This window comes from Condylura cristata, unplaced genomic scaffold, assembly GCF_000260355.1.
Source record: "Condylura cristata isolate star-nosed mole 26May11 unplaced genomic scaffold, ConCri1.0 scaffold00016, whole genome shotgun sequence".
Lineage (NCBI taxonomy): Eukaryota > Metazoa > Chordata > Mammalia > Eulipotyphla > Talpidae > Condylura > Condylura cristata.
Genome location: NW_004567117.1, coordinates 21117691 through 21139068, shown reverse-complemented (window position 1 = coordinate 21139068; position 21378 = coordinate 21117691). Strand labels below are relative to the sequence as shown.

At 39.9% G+C, this 21378-nt stretch overlaps 1 protein-coding gene across 3 annotated transcripts in view; it reads right to left on the bottom strand.

Moving 5' to 3' along the window:
- MAPRE2 (microtubule-associated protein, RP/EB family, member 2) overlaps window positions 1–21378 on the bottom strand; it is a 140418-nt gene that overhangs the window by 71476 nt on the left and 47564 nt on the right. Inside the window, exon 1 of one of the 3 annotated variants that reach the window (XM_004683838.2) lies at window positions 15756–16018. The exons of 1 other annotated variant lie outside the window; for it this stretch is intronic. In XM_004683838.2, coding sequence (XP_004683895.1) covers window positions 15756–15874 — 119 coding nt within the window. In that variant the 5' untranslated portion in view covers window positions 15875–16018. Of the gene's footprint in view, window positions 1–15755; window positions 16019–21378 lie in introns of those variants that run through there. One more of the 3 variants, XM_004683841.2, reaches the window with a different exon arrangement.

The following is a 21378-nucleotide window of genomic DNA, read 5'->3' as shown; positions in this document are numbered from 1 at the left end:
CATTCAACTTTGGAATAACTGGTTTCTAGGATGGGACTGGAGAATTTAAGAGATCATTTATTGCTGTAGGTGGTAACAACACACTTGAACTACAGTGGGCTCATGTGCATCTGTTTCATTTTTACAGGCTTCTTTGACTCTGTTAGGGGATTAAAGACAGTGCAGACTACCTCCTACAGGCATGGATGCTTGAGTTGCCACAGACAAGTGGCAGGATCTCCTAGGGGGACCAGGAGTGTTGAGGGCAATATTGACTTGAGACAAGGACACACAAACAACTCAGGACATGCCCAGTTAAAAATACATTATGTTTGATTAATGTACACAGACACTGATTTATACTATTTTTTCCTCCCTCAAAATGAGGTTATTGGCAATGTAGAACTGGTAAAGAAAACCCATGTAGGTAAGTTTAATACTAAGCTGCTTGGAGAAGCACTGGATGAAACATGAGGTTTTTCACAAAGCAAGGTTGCCTGTTTTTTATTAAGACTTTTCTAGGTCGCCTCCCAATGCAATTATTAATATGCTCTTCGTTACCTTAATGATAATGCTTTTAATATGGGCACAAAGTTCCATTTAGTTTGACAACTAATAGTCTTAACTCTGCCTTGATAACTGCCACCTTCTGGAGAGAATCAATGAAAAAGAATACTTTTTCAGGGTGCCATTCCTATTCTCATTAACTGTTACCTTTAACAACAGACTGATTAACCTCTTAAAGTCCTATCACCACATATTCCAAACAGTATTTTTTAAAAATAGAACATGACTAAAAGACACAGATTTCTCCAGCTACATGCAAAAGGAACTTTTATAAGTAGCCTTGAAAAGCAACCTCCATTTTAGAGCAGTGTCTGGGTTAATCCTAGGTACTAAAGAGACAGTGGGTGGCTACAATATTAGCTTGTATCAGCCACAATATTTTAAGTAAGTAAAACTTACTTATTGTGGCTTTCAACACAAAATGTATAGGTTTTTCTATTAAAATAAGAATTAACAAGTCAAAAGCTATAACCCCAAAATGACTTAGAAACTTGGCTCTTATCCAAGGAATGAAGAAATTCTGGAATTTTAAAAACATTCTTTGTGGCATTCATAAAGTTCACTGATATGAATGAACCTCAAGTGAGTATAAAGAGAAAAGATGAAGGACACACACAACATACGTTTCTTCATATAGTCGGAAATGCAGTGGAATATAGTTGATGATATCTGCATAAATGTCCATCTGTTTCAAACAGTGGGTGGCTTGATCCATGCTCTGAAAATAATTTCAGTGACCCAGATCTTGTTCCCATGCCACAGGGCTTGGCTGGTCCCTCCAGGGCACTAACTTTTGCTCAGTGTGCCCAACCCCCGCAACTTGGCTCCCAGTACATCCACTCATTCTTGACCATATGCCTTCTGTTTATTTTCCCAGCCCTACTTGGCTGTGTTCCCTCTCATTCTGACCTTAGCTCTCTCTCATGATCCCAAGTCAATTTCAGTCAGGTCCCAAACTTCCCCCACCCAGAAAGATCCCAGGTCAACTTGTCAGGACATGGGTGCTATTGCCGTCATGGTGGGTGGTCAAGCTTGGTTTTTAATTCAATTTGCATAAAACTGGGTATATAAGATATAGCAGAAGAGTGTATGGCAATGAGGCAAAGTAATGGGGAGAGTAAGTACCCCCAACTTCCTGGTTCTGAAGGATTTTATGCTCTTGGTGGTGCTGGTTTCTTCTTTGGATATTTAGCCTCTTCAGTTATCTATCTGTCTTGCCTAAACCTTCTCATAAATGAGGTATGACAGTTTCAAGGTTAACCCTCAGGGATAACTGGGGCACAAGGCCTGATGCAAAAGAAGAGGTCATTTCCAGCAGTAGCTGGCTTCACTGCATGCCAGGTTTGGCTCAAATGTTAACCCTTCAGTTAAGTCTTCACTGACCACCCTCTGTAGTGGCCTCCTCCAGTTACTCTCACACCACACTGTTTTCCTTTGTGACACTAACACAGTGATTACCTTGTTACTGTCTGTCCACACTACCTCCTGCCCCCAGAATGTAAGCTCTATGAAGGCAGGCACTTGACAGAATAAATCTCGTTTACTATGGTATCTCCTGTGTTGACAGTAGTGCCTGGCACATTATCATGTAAACGAAATAATGACAAATGGATGCATGTGTACCTGAAATCACACAATGTAATCAATCTGTCATCTTCAATGCTATGTGAGATGCTCAGGAGAGGATAAATCAAGATCAAGCAGGGTATAGGGCATTGTTTTCTATGTCTCAAAAAAAGAAGTGAGTAGAGAAATGTGTTATTCTTGATGTCCCTAGTACAGATATGAAAAACTCACTAGTTCTACTGCAACTTCACGAGAATACTGATCTAGATGTCAGGGAATATGGCCTCTAGCCAACCGCCAAGGTAAATTTTGATATGGAGCTGATTGTAGGATTCTTGATCTCATCCAAGTTCCTTTCTATTTGGTCTTTATTATGTCATGATATTAAGCAGGAAAAAAATGAGAACTCCAAAGGAGGACATAATTGTGGTCTTCAATAAAACCATTTTTCCTTTTTTAGTTCTACCAAAGCCTCATTTTACATTTTTACTTTAACCAAGATGATTTTTTAACACAAGTTTCCATGAAGGGCCTGAATTGTAGAGATCTGGGTGACTATTACCCAGTTTATTGCTGGGAACAGTTTTGGCTCAACAACCTACCAGCTGTAACATTAACATTTTAGGAATCATCACATTTTACATTTCTAGATACTACATATTTTGGACTCAAATCTTTCAAATTTTTTTTTCTGTGATAGTGGGCTATCACACAAAATGGATAAAGACCACCTACATTATTGCTTATATTGTTTCAACACTAATCAAAGACTTTAGGTTGGTATCTTTACTGTGTTTTAAAATCTACTTCTTTTATAAAAAAGAACAAACTCTTGGTATTGCATTCTATGAGACTGGTAAAACTCACAAGAGCACTCTGAAAATGGAAAACTAAGTACCAAATAAATTAAGCCCAACAGGATGAAGAAAGTGAAGACCAGTGTTAAAATACATTCCAGTGAATTCTCTAAAACAGCACGGTACTTTCATACCCCTCCCTACTCGCCCCCCGCCCCCCTAGCTCTGTAAATACCATCTACTCTTCTTAATTCTTTCCAGAGTAGACTCTGACACTGAATTAAGATGGAAAATCACAAATTAGGGAACAGTGTAACTTTTCCAAAATGATGTTTTGTTGATAAGGTACTGATCAGCTTTTATATCAAGCCCATTCGACAACCAAGGGCATCTCCTGGGCATCAAAGACAAGATGGCTGCACATCATGAATAACAGCAAGTGGGAATGGTCACTGCTATGGCCCAGCTAACAGGTAAGAGAATTCATTTTGACCAGAGAATGGATTTCCCCCATCTCCCTACAATTCTAGCCCAAAGTCAGAGTTGGATGGGGCAACCACATATGAACACTGGAGTAGGAGGAATATTCTGTTTATATATTTTTAAACCAACAAGTTCATCTGTCATTTATTTACTGAAATGAAGAAACACACTGATAGAAGCTTACATGAGAACTACCCACCAGTCCCTGACAAAGTTAGCTTTCTCTCTCCTATCTACTGCTTTATCACAAGTTAAAAGTTAAGGCATTTCTAGCACCAGTATAGCCCTAATTCTCAAAGGAAAGTTAGGACACCGAGCATCAGTGTAAAATGAAAACTGTGTCATGTTCAAACTAAATAAGGTAGAGAAGTAAAAGTGAGATTCCTTGGGTTAGGAAATAGCAGAAGACTAGATGTCTAAAGTTGGAGGCGCTCTCTTAAAATTTAGTACACTGTTGTAGTTTAGGAGATGTGGGGAGCAGTGGTCTCTACTGAATTTAATATTTTTTGTTAAAATTGGGATATTTAAATACAGAAAAATAACAACTGACTAATGGTCCTTTAGAGAAAATCGAGGGAAAGGAACTTACTTAACAAACCATACAAACTATTTGATTAAATAATAAGAGCTGTTATTATAGACAAAAAAGCAAAGAATCAGAATTGTAAGTGGATGAAGGTAGTTCAATAGTGGATGTGAATGGATGGAGACACAAACACACGGAGGTTCATGTGATATCAGAGGCAGAGATGCAGCTAAAGCCAAGGAAACCATGGGGACTCCAGGAGCAGAAAGAGGCAAACCCCTAGGGCCTTGGGAGGGAGTACAAACACTGTCAACACCTTCACTTTGGACATTCAATCTCCACAATTGTGAGAAGAAATTTCACGCCACCTAGTTTATGGTAATTTGCTAGGGCAGCCCTAGGAACTTAATATAATACATGCACACTTTTATATTAATCAGCTAGTTTCTATTACCATCCTGTGAACATTTTTCTCATATCTTCTTCATGTATAATATTTGCACTACATTTCTTTATGTAGGTACATCATAATATACATGATTTCAGAATTTTATCTTAATATGTTTAATGCTAAGAAATTCTAACTGGGTTATTTCCCTCCCTCTTTTCTCAATTTATTATTATTCTAAGACAATAGAACCAGAGGCCACTTAAAAACCACATAAATAGATACTGACATTTTTCCATGTCTTAACTCTTCAGGTGAAATTTGGGGGTAGATGCAGTTGTTTGCTAGTTAACAGCCCTTAAAGCCAAAGGGACAGCATTGATTTTGAGCTCCCTTGTTAACAGGAAAGGAAACAAGCAATCATCTTACTATTTAAAAAAAAAAAAAGTCATGTCCTTGGCCATCGTAAACTAAGGGAATCACAGGATGTCCTGTCTAACGGTATTTGGCTTCCTTTCACGGAACAACTTCAATTGAAGCGAAAAGAACATTCTCAAATGATACTTCAATGGCTGTGACTTGGTTGGTCACAACCAGAACACAGAAAGTCATCAACTACAGCCCTAGATAGTAAGAGATTACTGCAATCCTGGGAGCAGTAACTCATCTGAAATTTGACCTGAAGGTTTTGCAATAAAGCAAATAAAAAGTTGCACTCACAAAATCTCCTAGCAGACCCAAGGCATTCGTGAAACTGTAAGTGATGTATTTTATGCTATCTTTGGATTGTGAAACAAATGCGGTTAAAAAGTTGGCTTCCAACTGGAAAACTTTGGAGGCCAACCATCCCACCCTCTCGCAGATCACAAAGTTCCTCAGTAGTTGCTTCCAGGTAAACCTAAGACAGTACTGGGCTTTTGTTTTCCAGTTTTTAAATTCTACTTGAGGCAATTTCTCCTTAGGGGTTCAGAGAACTCAGGAGCCAAACTGACAACAAAACTGCCAGACTTGACATAATGGAATGGAGGAAAGTAGAGGGGGGATGTTTACCTCAGAATTAAAAAAGCAACGAGAATATCCAATTCTTTCATTACCATGGGCAAAACTTTGCAAGTATGAAAATGATTCCTGCTTCACTTAAAGAAGAAAAACATTTCTATACACATATGCCTCTTAAATTTAATAGCAGAAAGTTTGCTGGAGCAGTAAAGGGACACTCAAAGGAAAAAAAATCTATAAAATTATCAGGTTCTTCTCTATGGTATTAAAAGAGGATCTAATATCTATCAAGAACCAAAAGAAAACCTAAATTTCACACTTTCATATGAAAATTTAAAAGCAGATTTAAATTTGGGGGATTTTTTTTTTTAACCTTAAATAACGATCCTATTATTACTCTGCAATCTTAACAGAATCATTTAGGACACACTGTGAGACCTGGACTACTAGCTAAAATGGGCCATTTGGACAAAGTCTAGGCAGGAGCTACTATTCTTTTTCTTGAGGGGTTTACATTCAGGGTAAGAACACAAGACCCATATCCATTAAAAACTATATCAATACCATATTATAACATTCAAAATATAATTTTTATGATCATCTTGTAACAAGAAAATAAGCCACCTATTTTTAAAAAATGGACAGACTTTTACATGCACCTCTAAAGAAGATACATACATAGACAGCCAATAAACTAATGAACCAATACCCAAATATAAACTAAGACCTCCATGAGATAATCTCCATGCTCCCATAGGTATGACACACATTTAAAAGACTGACAATGCCAAGTACTAAGGAGGAAGCGAAATACCTGCAACTCTGCCAGTAGGATTATAAAATGGCACTATCACGTAGGATGAATGTTTACAGCTTCTTCAGTTTTTTAAAGCTAAAGAAACACTGATCATTTGACCCAATCATCCCATGCTTCGGTATCTACCCCAGAGAATGAAAACATCTCTTTCCACAAACACCTGTACATGAATACTGAGTTTTATTCATTATTGCTAAGAATTGGAAACAACCCAACTATTCATCAATGGATGAAAGATAAAACATGGGCTACCACGGATTCCTACTCAGTACCCAAGAGTCAGGAACCGCTGATAATCTCAGAATCGCCAAGCTGAGGATGAAGTCAGCACGGGAGAGTACAATTTGTATGATGCCACACAGAAACAATGCAGTCTAATCTCGGGTGACAGAAGGCCGAGTAGAGGTTGCCTGGGTGTGTGGACAGAGCAGACAGGGACGGCAAGGGTAACAGGAATCTTGGGAAAGGGATGCCTGAAGGGCACATCCACTGCCCAAACTCACTGAATCATACAATTTAAATGGATGTGGTCTACTGTAGAGAAATTAATTTTTAATGAAGCTGATAAGGAAGGGAAGACTATCAAGTACAGTTTGCTTGAATTTTTTTCCAGATTCACTTTGGACATTTAATGACCATTTGCTATGTGCTGCCAGATATTGAACGAGGACTGAGGTACTGAGGACACAGAGGTCCCAGATAATTGTCAAGATAGGGTAAAAGTGTAGATTGAAAGTGCAAGCAGCATTTTTAAAGGCATTTACTTCACACCAGTCATTGCTTGGTTTATTTTATATTCTGCACTTCATTTAAAGCCTAAGAATCCTGTGAAGTTGATGTTGTTATTGCTATTTGCATATTAGGGAAGGAAAATTGTCCTAGATCACAGAGTTAGAGAAGGGGTGGAGCTGAGTTAAAAAACAAGTGTCATGCTGAGCGCAAGCTTAGCCTGCTACACCTCACTGGTTCTCTAGATAGCAAAGTAGGGCATTGTGAGCAGGCCCTGGAGTTCAGGGGGGAGGGAGGGCAGGGAGGTGCTGGATGGGTGTGAGCTGGAAATGAGGCAGCAGTCCCACACTCACCACACAGCCTGGAAATGTGTCTGTTGTTATTGATGCTGACATCTGAAAGCCAGAACAATGTTAGCTGCCTGTCAGAAATTCCAGGGACAGAAAAATTAGCTTTCCAAAGACCAAACCTCAATTAATTGTGTCCTAGTTCCACTAAGGGATTTTGGAGAGACTCCCCATATCCTCTAGTCATCTGTCCTCTGTCTAGCTGGCTGATGGCAAACAAGGCTTTCCCTCCCTCCTGGGAGAACAACAGTAGAGGGACAGATTTGTGGGGCTCCCAGAAATAGAAAGAGATGGTGCATGGAGAAGGGAGGGGGCAGATGGGAGCTGATGGGTCCCCAGTGACTGCCACATTCACCCTAAGCAGTCCTTCTCAGAGCCAGCCACACCCACCAAGTTGCAGTTTCCCTTCCCACCATCACCCCCTCTAGGCTTCCTCTTTGCTCATCAGCTCACAGCTTCTGTTTCACTGTTATTGATGGTAAGCAGGTCCCTACAGTTCAGATAATATATTCAAACCTCTCCTCTTCTTTGTTTATTCTTAATTGGTCAGTCTCCATGGGGATTCACTCAGACTATACCCAGGCTGGCTGGTGAGGGGCTGGAGCAGAGAGGTACAGTGGATGTACACGGCTTGTTTCTTGGCCATGATCACACTACAGCAGAGGGCCTACACTAAGGCCAGATCATGCTCAGTAACCTCGCGGCTCAGCTTGGCACTGGGGACAGGACAGGGGGCTACCGGTACAGTAGCTAAACATGGCAATTACCTATTATCGCGGAGTCGTAGGGCCACACTAGATATCTGATACACAGCAGGTACCAAATAAATGAGAGGAAAACAAAAAAGTTAAAGAAGATATCAAAGGAGAATCCTCACAGAGGATTATTTTGCAGTTAGAGCAAGATTCACGGAGCATACTAAGCAGGCAGGACACATCACAGAAAACAACACAAGATGCTTCAGTGTGTTCCAGAGAAATGAAACAAATATGGAGGGTGGATTGCTATATACAGTGAAGCCTTGAAGGGCAGATGCTGGCAGAGGTCATTTGGAGGCTATTTTCACATATAGCAAATCTTCGATCTCATCCCTATGACTAAATTCATGCCTATTTTGAGATGTTTCCCAACATATTTAAGTGTGCAAAACTTCTTAAAGTGAAAATTCCTTTAATTTTTAAAAATCCAAGTCATTAGGGCCCTGAATGAAATACCATTGATGGATTAGATAATACATTTAACAAGGTTGCAATATTTTTAGGAACATGAAATGGTATACAGGGACTGATCTGGCTGGTTTCCAGCATTATCAGTTTATATTTTTTCAATTTCTCCATGCACATCAATAGGGACATATATCCTGATTATTTCTTACTTATTACACAAAAGTTAGTGTACAGCACCATTTTAACCCAGTGACACAAATCACATAAAGATGGGGGGAGCAGAGGAGGTAAGCTTTTTACTTGTCCTCAAGTGATTGTCTATAAGGGAGCAGCAACCTCCAACCACATGGGTCATGCAACAAAATTCATACTTGTGCCTCCAGGCTCTGTTAAGATGTGTACAAAGAGCACTGTAAGGAAGGCACACTCAAACACAGTATTTATTTACACACTCCATTTCTGGAAGCTTTGAAAATCACAGGAGTGCTCATTTTGCCAAGCATCAGCACAATCATAAAATATCTTTATTGGGGTCAAGTAAGTGTACCCCTCTGTCTCAGATGCCTCCCACAGGTACTGTCTGTCAGTCTATGGTCCTCATACTAAAGGCTTTTCATGAAAGGACTGTGCATTACTTATCTTTGTGTTCCAAGATTTTAGCAATAAGTCTGACACATAGAAGGAATTTAGTAAACTTGCTGAAAGAACAGATTAACACATCATTGGAATTCTAGCTTCAAATTTAATGTAACAGTAATTGTGTAAAATCCAAAAGTGGGAATATATTTAGCAATCGGAACACATGTTTTAGACCAAAAGGAAGTAGGTTGGGTGTCGGGGTGGGGTGGGGGAGGGTCTAAGGAGAAGAGCCTATTTTAGTAGTTTCACTTTCTTCTGATTTGTTGGGCAGCAAACACAAATCTTAGAGTCAGGAAGGGCTGTTAAATGAAGGGACACTACTGATTATAATCTAAGTCAAACTATGAACATAAGAAAATCTTCCTGAGATATCAATGCCTCTGACATTTCTGACAAATTACCTCTCAGGGCTTTGCCCAGGTGGGCTAACACTAAATAAAGTACAAAGAAGTAATGTCTTAAAAGCAAAACAAAACAAACACACTACATTGACAGAGGAAAAATAAAATGGAATCACAGAAATCTAATATGTGCCTTAAATGAAGAGCACTGTCTTTTACGCTTACGTGACACTGGGCTCTAGGCTCATGTTAGGATCATTCTGTACACAAGGTCACAAGCCTTCAGACATCCCCCCAATGCACACTGTGTATTTCAGTGCATCCTCTTCCCTCTCAAATCTCCTGCCCTACTTCCCTTCTTTTCCACGCCATTGCCAACATCAGATTCTTTTGGCACATTTTATCTGTAAACCGAATGAGACCTAGAAACAACAGGAAGACTGACCTCTAATTATTTTCTTTATTAAATAACTACACAAAATGGCACCATCACTAAAAACATCCATCAGCCTGACCATCCTATGTGTAGATCACCACTTGTACCCCTTTAGAGAAAAGAAACCCAAAACTATACTTTAAGAAACTCTGTCCTGGTTCAAATAAGTAAAATCCTAATTAGCCTGGGGAGATTTGACACGAAAAATGCACTTTTTTTTAGTAACCTACTAAGAAATAATTTTTTGATGGCCTATAAAAGTCTTGTTTAAGTTTTACCTCAATACTGATTTATTTTCATTATAATAAACTATCATTTTGGGGGATGCAGTAACAAAAAACATATTTATTAGGGGAGATTTCTTTGCTTCATGCCACAAGGCAAAGGTTGTATAAGTTCACTTTTTGCCCATGTGAACCACAGTTTTCTATTTTGAAAGAATTCTCCAACAAAATCAAAATGCCAAGTCTATGGTCAGAATCTTTCTTTTTTATTTTTAAATTTTTTATTAGTTAATTAAATTTTCACTCGACATCACTGTAGTCCCTATAGTTCTCCTACCACCATTATCACTCATGCTCTATCACTGTATTCTGTTGTGTTCTTCCCTCACCTGTTTGGCACTCTCCCCCCCCACCCCCCCACCCAGACCAGAAACCTAAAATGAAGTAAGAAACAAGGTTCCAGTGTGATGTATATGGACTGTGCTAAGAAGAGGCTGGGATGTGCTTTAGATATTCGCTGCCACAGCTAACTCAGAATTAAAGAAGAGGATGGGTGAGAGGCAGTCTAGCCAGGAAGGCTACACGTATTCCAAAAAATTTCATGGTGGAAAGGACACTTTCACAGGAGAGGAGTAAATCAGTTTCTCTTTGAATGTAGAAATGATAAAATTCAACCAACAAACAAATCCAGGTTAAACTCTCAGGCCCCTCCAGAGCCGCCATCAAGGCGATCACCCTCTGGCTGTAAGAGGAATTGGTACCACAGGCACAGAGGGTGTTCTATGCAGTTTCATCAGTCCTGTCTGCGTAGTTTTATGGCGTTAAATGACTCGAGATCACAATTTAGTACTGGATATCCTGCTTCCAAATTTGGGAGGGCACGAATATAGCATAAGCTCTTGATACTAGCCACACCTTAAGAGTTACACTCTGTGCAGTGGACATATGCAAGCACAGAAGCCTCTGTCTGCCTCGAGTACAATCATGCTGTGGGGTGAAGCTGAGTGGATTCCATATATGAGAAGAAAGATGTTTGAGCCAAGACTATGGTTCTACCTTGTCCTGATCCCTATATTATGTCTTGAGAGTTCTCTCATTGGGAAATAAGGATTCTCTAGTAATTCTGGACACTGCAGGGTGCAGCACTGGAAGACTCCACTTCGCTTTCAACTCCTATTTCAAAACAGGAGATAATTCCAGAATGTACTTTTGCTTTCATTATGCTGCTGTTCAACGAATGAGCTCTCAGTGGCTTTGCATTTCTGATGGTCCTGCTTGCCTTTCAGTGTTGCTGTCCTTCCCACTACTGCCCAACCTGTACCTTGCCAGGGCCATGAAATTTGATTCCAAAGCATACACTCTTCTCACCAAAAATTCTGGTCTTAGTACCTTTTAGTGTCCTCCAGGATTCTGGCCTTGAAGATAATTTTTCCTACTTGTGAGTCACTCACTGTGGGCTAAGGAAATGCAAACCACTTGTTTTATCAAGTCAATATTCACTAGGTGACTCTGTTGCAAAAATCAACTGCCATATTTGACTTTCCTAGAACCTAGCAGCCTTGCAGGGGCATCCAGCAGAGACCGTGACAAGACTAGATTTACAAATATTTGTTGAATTAACTCTCTAAACCAAGTGGAGTATTTCAACTAGCCCCAGTATTTCTTCTTTCGTTAATAAAAGTGATGATTTGTTGCAGCTTCAAGAGATCCCAATAATATAGAAACCACAGGGCATATAGGAGGGAGTTTAGGACGAAATCAGTCTCCTAATTTCAGATGACCAACTCAAACCACTGTTCTGCTTGACAATAGATATAACTGGTGATAACCTTTACGGAGCAAAGGAAAGCCTCCTGCCAAAGGCAAGCACCCAGGAGACCATCCTCTTAACAGAAGCTCTGATAAAGAACCTGAAAAGAATTTCCAAAATTGGATGCTTAGTAATTAAAGCATCAAGTCATCTTTTGATTTTTTTTAATAATACTAAAAAATTTTTTAAGACAAATATCACTATTTTTGAAAACCTCTTATGACAGTTATAAAATGAAACCGATATGGCATGTAAAGCTGTTTTGGGAAATGTAATCTGAAATCCACATTCTGGTAAAAAGTGCGCCAAAAGCTTCTAGTAAACGGTACAGGTTTTCCACAATTCCATCTTTTATTCATACAAACACAATGTTGCTTTTTGTTTTTTCCTTAAGAATTTCTTTTTTGAAATTGGCAAAGTGGGATGTCAGAGCCAATGTTTTGGGCTTAAATTTTGGTTTTGTCTTTCTGGGACCAAGTAATTTTTTTTGAAGTCTTCTGAAACATATGCTACTGTAATTGCAAGTTCAAACACCCATGTGGAAAGTGTCCCCTGGACTTATACATTCATTCTCAAAAGCCTGGAGTATGCAAACAAAGATGCGGTGGGCAAAGGGCCAGTTAATAAATCTTATTTCCTACTAGCATCTGCATGGAATGGAGTGGTAGGGAGTAGCCTCTCCAGGGAAAGCCAGAGCACGACTTGTCCGCTCTGTGAATTAAACAGTGTCACCTCAGATGGCCCACACCACATTTATTTTTTAAGCAGCTCTAAAACCTCTGGATTTCTAGTGCTCATAAATGTGATGAGGAAGCTGGGGCTGAGCAGGCCATCACAGTCATGGCCATGAGCTGCAGAAACATGGCTACACAACTCTCCTGAGCCATTCTGCACTTGCTCTTCTCAACTGAAATCACTAACATCGGGTAATTTTCTAACGGAAACTTGCTCTCCTAATCAAAGTGCACAATGGTTTCAATAATGATTTACCAACCACCCTAGTCCAGGCTACAAAAATGGGCTCCATTTACAGAGAGACATCTGACAGAGTCAAGATATCTGGGTCATGAACCATATTTGATTCTTATTTATAAACAATCTGGTGCAAATATTACAATAACAATGTCTCCTGCTGGGAGCAGTATGTCCACTCACTGACAGGGCCAGAGAACTAGGCCTTGTGTTCCAGGTGTCCTCTCTTCTTGTCTGTGCTGCTAGCCAGGTGAGTTATAGTCTGGGAGTCCTAAGAGTCCCTTTTCACAACAGCATTCCTATATTTACATAGTTGTTTTCTTTTAGGAATTTTTTTGTTTTAAATGTTTAAAATTAACCTCATAAAACCTTTATAGGAACACCAATGAGATGCTGTTATATGTATGGAGTAAATATAGAAAATGAAGCCAAAACGTAACGGACTTGCTGGCCTAACTTAGAAGTCGACTAGTGATGGAGCTCAGAGGAGCTTTCTCTCTGCACTTCCCTGGATTCTAGGCTTACTCAGGCCCTCCAAAAACCCTCGAACAGAACTCTCAAGCACATCTCATTATTGAGAGTGATACTGAACCTACAGCTAAAGCAAAGCTTGTGTTTGGTTAAATTTCTACTCTATCTTCCAGTTTTCTTGAGCAACTGATTGGCAATCTTATTCCAGCCCCAGGGTGCCAAGGTAATTCTGGAACACTTCCTGGATAGAGAAATGTGTCCTTTTTCTTTCCCCTATGTCCTTCACAAAATAAGTGGTAGTTATACTACAGTGATCATCCACTTTGAAAGAAAAGCAGAAGAAGGAAAACATCCAGAGTGTCTGTGTCCATGCAGATGCTTTGAAAATACAATACACTGCAATTTTGGAGATTTTCTTCATTTAACCTACGGCTTTTGATCGCAGGTTATTGGTCACTCCAATAATCCTGTTACACCAAATAGGAGTGCAATGATGCTCCTAGTGACTGAAGAGTTTGGTTAGACCTTTAATAAAATTCAGATTTTTTTGTAAGGTACCTGACTTTAGGGACCACTACAGGGATTCAGAAAGTAAACTGGTAATAACGCAATAAATGAAAATAACAACTTGGATTGAATGAAAAAAGTAAATGTTATTTTTAAAGCAATAATTTATCACTGAAAGGCAGCATTTAACCTTCCTGCCAAGTTTTTTCCATTGCCATTTCAAGTTAGTTCATATGAGTAATAAAACCCAACTAGGTAACTTCCTTTGGCTCATGTGGTAAAATTTGAACTCCATCTTAAAAGCAATTGCTACCTACAAGGTAGGGATTAACTCATATAGGAAATGAGTGCTTCACATTTATTACCTTTAAGAACTTAAATGAGTGAGGTTAAAAGTAACTCTGAGTTTTTGTTTGTAGTTTTAAATTCTATTTTAGACTTTGGAATGTTCACAGAGAAAGGTGGGGTAAGGAACTTTCCAATTACAACAGTCTCCAAAAGGAGAGTCCCAGAAGCTATGGACCAATTTTGGTCTATATTAAATAAATAACAAGCATTGGAATCTGTAAGGATGACATGTCAACACATTAGTTGAAATCATAAGGCGTGAGATTTTGGTGACCTCATGGGCACAGCCAAAATTAACTCCAAGTATTTATATAACTGCCAGAGATGACAGGGCAAAGGTTGTGTGAGTGTGAGTGTGTGTATACATATATATGTAATTTTCTGAGACATCAAATAGTACATTTCTTTGATCAAAGAGAGAGAAAGGGGGGTACTTTTTGTCCTATTATGTAACAATTACACACACAGCATGTTCTATCTATAATACCAATGTTTAGATACTGAATACTAAATGCTTAGATGAAGGGTAAAAAAAGTTATTTCCTGTTACTCACTAGCTGAGAGGATGTACTTTTGAGGTATGTGTGTTCTGCTTTAAAGCAAAAGCATTGTTAGTGGTTATCAAGGTAATATTTAAAAATAACTACCCGTACAAAAGAACTTCAGAGGAAATACTAGCAAAGCTATCAGTCTCCCTTCAAGTCTGGCCTTCTGCTGCATTAGACTATCTGCATTCTCCATTACATTGTTATCCTTATCAAACAATGCAAACAATTTTAATGAGCTTATCTACTAGAACATATTGCCAGATATGCTAATGTAAAAATGATGCCAACTGTATAGGCCAACTCATTAATCAAAAGGCTCACAATACAATCACCAAGATCAGTTCCATCCTCAAATCAAACTCAGCAAAATACCAGGAATTACCTTCCTACTATAAATAAGGAGGATGGGCTCCCCCACCCATGCGGAGGCCATAAATTCCTATAAAATGCATAAAGGCACCCATTTTTTTTTTCAGGTCTAACACAGCCCAATTTCTTTCTAATAAACCTTGGGTTCTATGGTGAAAATTTTGGTGAATGCCTGACATGGTGACCTCTGCTGTCAATCCTTGCACCAATCAGCGAACAGAATTCTTACAAAGCTCCATCAATCTGGCGGCTTAACATCACAGACTGCAGCTTAATCTAGAGGATTCCATCTTTCCTGCACACACCAGGGCAAGCGCAAACATTTTTTCTCGCCTTCCTCCAGTTCTCAGCCTTTAAGCACAGCTACCTAATGGTTCCCTTATAATCTAAAAGGGAAGGCAGAAAGGAAGTGCTACAGCCTGTCTCTCTTTGGAGAGGGGAGGGAAATTGTATGTATTTTTATTAATGTGGAAGGAAAGCGATGGAGGGAGACCCCTTGCAGGCAGCAAACCTATTCACAAAATGCTTTCCATCTGCAATCGTGAAGCCCCAATGCATACCCAACAAGACACATGGAAACAGATACCCAATAATCACAACCGCCTTTACAACGCACGTCTGCAGCCCGACCAGGGGTAGTGTCTGCTCCATTATATAATGGGCCGGATTTCCGCGCGCCCCCGCCGTGGTCCCCGCCCGGGCCGCTCCCGGTGCCAGCCCCATTACCTGTAGGAACGCTCCCCGCGCACTGTGTGCTTCCGGAAAGGAATGATGGTCCCGTTATCTTGGATGATGTCGTTGTTGTTCTCTCCATTTGGGGACAGGGTTTGGGTCGGACCAGGCATTGGCGCACTCCCGTGGAAGGGGACAAACCGCTGTGGGCTGGCTGGTGAGGAAGGTGGCTGCGTCTTGTCTTCCCGCTCGCCTGCTCCTCGCGCAGACTGTGCCTGCCGCCTGCTCGCTCGCCCGCTCCCTTCTCGCAGCCCCGGCTCCCGCCCCGCCCTCTTGCGTCCCGCCCTCCTGGCTGCCGACGTCAAAGCGCCGGCAGCAGCACCCTGGTCACATGGCCCGTCCCGTCACCATAGCAACCCGCTAACTCATCACCTCGCCTCAATTCGCGCTGGGCCGTGGCTGACCAAGCCAGCAGCTTCAGGCAGGCACGGGGCAGGCCTACATCTGGCATGTAAAACCCCAGGCCACCCCCAACCCCCCTCGCAGACTCGCCCTGTCTGAAAACCAGCTCTTCCTCTAACCATTTCCTTTCCGACCCGTGCTCTAACTGCAGCTGTGTACACAAAAGAAGGATTCAGGCAAAGGGGTGTGGGAGACCCTTTAACTCCTTCATACCAAATCTTTACGCCATTCAAATTAAACTTGGACCGGTTTCAAAAAGAAAAAAAAAAAAAGCACACACACACAAAAACTTAAAAGATTATGATCTTCTAGAAAATAGCAGATTAAGTCACAATTTCTAGTGTCCTCTTCACCAGAAGCAGCCCAAAATCTGAAAATTTAAGAAGCTTCTATTTCCTTTTAATGGGTATCGTCTTTAATAATGTGAAAATTAAAGAGAGCAAATCAAAAGATTTTCTACACGAAAGACTCTCCAGACATGTTTTTAAAATAGATAACCACCATTAGAACGTATGGTTACCCAAGACCCACAAAATTCAAATTCTTATACGGTCTCCTGATACATATAATTAATTCTTTGCCATTTATTTTAGCTTCATTTGAATTGTACTCGTGAACACTCAATTTAGTAGTCGGAAGCTCTCCGCATTCAAACAATTCTATATCATTGCAACATCATTTTCAAATACATTAACTATGAAACAGGTACCATGATAGTCATCCTATTTTAAGATGAGTAGACTAGGAATATTAACTTGCTCAAGGTCACATCTTTATGAGGTGGTGTGCTGCAGCTTCAAAATGACATGCTTTCATCAATGGGACTGGACAGTAGTGATGTGAATTTAATGTCAACTCAATAAATAGTATAGATCAAGGTAAGAATCAAGTACTTTATATGCATTCTCCACATGACCACAGTGAAAAGATAGCTGTGAACAAAACTGCTGGGACTATGCAAAGTTTACAGATTAGATTATAATTCTTAACAGACAGACCCCAGATGTGGCCAGTATTTCCCTCTAGAGAAGGAAGATAATTTAAAGGATTCTCTGCTTATCAAAATTGACTTTGGCATTTTATGGAGTGGGAAAGGAAGGAGAAATGGGGGTATAGTATATACAACATAAATACATGTAGCAGAAATTGCTAAAATGTCTGATTGTCCCATCTCCCATCATTGTATGGTTTATCAGCAGTATCATGTTTCTGATAAGGATATTAAAAACAAGTGAAAACCTTGTCATTCCTGACAATTCTCAGCTTATCTCCCTGGTAATAAATTATTTCTGGCATCAAGCTCCTGGAATTAGAATCCAATGGTTTACAACCCAGATGGTAATGATAATCTCAAACGAAGGGGCATTTCCCTCCACCCCTATTTTACATTTTCCTTTCAGGCTTTATTTTAATAATTTTATTTTCAGCTTCTCCAATGAATTCACAGTGCATAAGTTGATTCCTTGGTCCATGTCTCAACTTCAGTGACAATTTGTGTTCATTTACTAAGAATACAGTTCTGACCAAGACTTATGAGCTACTCAGATAAATGTGTCCAAGTACAAGAAACACAACCAAGCCTCAAGTTGCACAATGAGCTAAAGGGGCATAAGAACATAGCCACTGCTGCAAAGATCCACGCTTCCTCTTACTATTTCTGCTGCTTGACCCATAAATATCAATTTTCTTACTATTTGTTCCTCACAAAGACTTCCCTATTTCATTGGGGACAGTCTGAAGTTTAAAAGCACAGTCTACAAATCAAATCTTAAGTGTTTTCAGAGCATGCTTTTGTATTTTGGGTTCTTTCATACAGCTTACGTTTCTAAGACCCCATATTAAAGTAATATGTGAGACATAATTGGGATTATCATGGGACTAAATTAGTCAGAACTTGAGTGTATAGTTCACTAATTATACCAACTAGTTTTGCAGAGAGAATACTCCCACTGTTTCCAGGTTGCTTGTGAAGGAGGAGATTATGGCCAAGAATTTGGGTTGATGGGCTTAAGGTGGGAGGGGGTTAGTGAGTCAGGTGAAGGGGATATCTGAAGCACCCTTGTAAATCTTTCTCTAGGACTGCTCTGAGCAACATGACTGTAAAGGGACCGAGAGAGCTCCAGAGATCCCTGATTACCTTCTGAGATGCAGGGGTAGCAGGGGTAATAATTTGAAAATATTAAACAGATGTGTTTTCATTCCTCTCCCTATAAATCAGGTTACCTAGCAGCCATTCTCCAGTTAGCCTTAGGGAAAGGGGAAGGCAAATTCCATTTTGGGAAGGAGTATACTAGGAAATAGAGAAAGTACAGAAAAGGCAGGAAGAGGGAAAGGGAGACTCTACAGAGTATAGGAAGAAGGGGGTTGTAGTAGGAAAAGGCTGAGTCTCCCTTCTCCAGGTGGCAAAGGGAGATAGATGATGGAGAGGTTTTGGATTTATTCTCAAGAAGAGGGACTTTCTTTTCATTCATTTCCCAGTTGACAGTCTGAAAAAAGACTGCTTTATAGAGTGTTCTGTAATACCTCTCTCCCCAAGTGAAGTGGCAACCCCAGGTCAGCAATTGGTTTGGCATGGTTAGGCAGAATGGTAAGGGAAAGGGCAGAATGTCTAAAAGACAGAAGGGTTACTCAAGCGATGGAGCCATTCAAAGAGAGAGGAGCACAGATCATTATAGAAAACAAATAGCTTAGCTGTCTGCGTGTAGATTAAGGCTCCATCTTATGTACACAGGTAAATGTAAAATAAGATACATGCAGGCACTGTCCTGCATTTCCAAATGCCATGGAAAAATGGCTTCTCTCCCCAAACATCATCATTAATGTTGGGGTTCTAGTGTCATCAGACCTGGGTTCCTGGCTTGGTTTCAGCACCTTTACTTTCTACTCTGAGATTTAGTGTCTCTCATCTGTGAAGTAGGTGTAATACCATTGGTTTTAAATGTTGATTTAAAGATTAGATGCTATACGTAAAGTCATTAAGACAGTGTTTTGGCATATAGTAACTGCATTAATATTTATTTCTTTATGCATTCAAAACCCAGGGTGTAGTTCTGAGGTGGCGGTGGTGGTGGTCAGAAGATTCACCAGTGACAAGTGGAACGCAGAACAAGCAGATCAACTGAAGTACCCTGCTGACGGGAGCAGCAGGAGACAGGAGAGGTCTGCTGTACCATGTGGGTCAGCTCCCTGGCTGGGGATCAAACTCATGTTGCACTGGCTGCTGTTCTTCATAGAAGGGCACATATTTTTTTTTCCTCTTTATATATTTTTACTTTTTAATAATATAATAGTTTATTTTTACTACATTTTGTGCATTTTTTTCATCTCAGCTATAATCCCTGTGGGCTTCCCATCACCAAATGGGCACATATATATATATTTTAATTGTCTTCCTCCTTGTATTAAAATTTTTTTATTTTATAACAGTTTATTTTTACATCATTTTGTACATTTCCCCCCCCCCCCATCTCAATTGTAATCCCCATGGGTTTCCCATCACCAAGTCACCCGTGGGGAACATATATTTTTAAGAAAAATTTAGGCATCTTAAAGTGTTCATTCATTTACTTGATACTTGGAGCTGAATTTCTTGTGTACTAGAACTGGTAAAACAAAAAGGACAGTACCAGACTTTGTCCTTGAAGAACTCATTGGATTGTGATTAGTAAAGATAAAATACTGGTAATTATGATACAACATAATATAGTAATTATGTAGAGTGATATAAGACCATAGAGAATGAGCACTTAATTTAAAATAGAAATTGGGAAGCAGGTCTGTGAATTGTCTCCAAGTAATAGTAGTAGTAATCTTTTGCTTACTTTTTATATTCAAGACAGAATATAAGATTCCTTAGGGTTGGGGTTTCAACTGTTGTCTTCACTGTTTCATTTGCAATTCCTAGATGTTGCTGACAGGTAGTATGAGCCAAGTGTACATGTCTTTCATTCATCTATTCAACAAATATTTGATTTGATTCTAATAGCAATCCTAATGATAAAAACCCACTGCTCCCCTCAACAAAGTATTTCAGTGGATCCGCCTGTTCTGCTCCTCCACTCTCTCTCTGGTGAGTTCTCTCACTCCCACCCCCACCCCTCTGGCCTACAAGCCTCAGTTTTTGTATGCATAAATAAATAAATCTTCTTAAATATTTTGAGAGTTAAGGGGAAAAGCTCATCTTGGATAGGATATCAGATTTTCTTGGCCCCAAAGTTCATATGCTTTCCCACTAGGCTTTCTTGTCACTTAAAAGAGTAGTATAGAAGGAAAACAAAAGGGCTTTTCAAGAGGATATCCTTAGGGAAAGAGGTCCAAAAAGGTGTGAGTTCTCTGGGAGATAGCAAGATATTTCATTTGAACCAAGAACAGGAGCATTGTGGCAGAATACAAGGTAGGACTCATACAGAAAGGTGGTGTGGCCAGGCTGAGGAGCTTTACCTTCATTCTGAGGGTGAAGGGGGAACCCTGCAGTGTTTAGGGAGAGAAACTAGCAGTGAAATTTACATACTGAGCAGGTCTGATGCTGAAAGTAGTATGGAAATGATGAAATGAATCAAACTGTGATGAAGTTCTATACCATGACAGGGTCGAGGGTTGTAGAAGCAAGCATAGGTTTGAGATATTTAGAGGGTGTAACTGTGGATTTGCTGATGAACACCATGTGGGCTCAGTATTCATGGGAATTAAGGGTGGGTAGTGAAGGAGAAAGTGACATTTCAAATGAATCCCAAGTTTATGGCTTGGGTGACCATGTGGCTAATGGTATCATTTATCAAGCTAGGCAATATAGATTGAATTGCTCTTTTGGAAGAAAGTTTCCCATATGTATTTTGGACATAGAAGAGTACCTATATAACTTCCTAGTGGTGATAACGAGTGGTCAATGAGAATCACACACAAGAGGTGTTCAATAAGTTTTTGCTGAATGAAGGATTATAAAGGCCCTTGAATGTATATAGTTGGTTTGGGGATACATATGATTTGGGAGAAATTATAGTTAATATTTGAAGCCAGAATGTTGGTGCCTCACTTAGAAAATCTGACTTGGAACTCTTTAAAAGCCAAGAGACAAAAAGGATGCCTGCAAAAAGAAGACTACAAAGAATTATCCTGATGAGGAAAATTACCTAAGGGAAGGGTCTCCCTGAACCCAAAGGAGAAGCAGGTTTCATGGAGGATTCTAGGGCAAATGTCACAAAAAAGTTTAAATCAG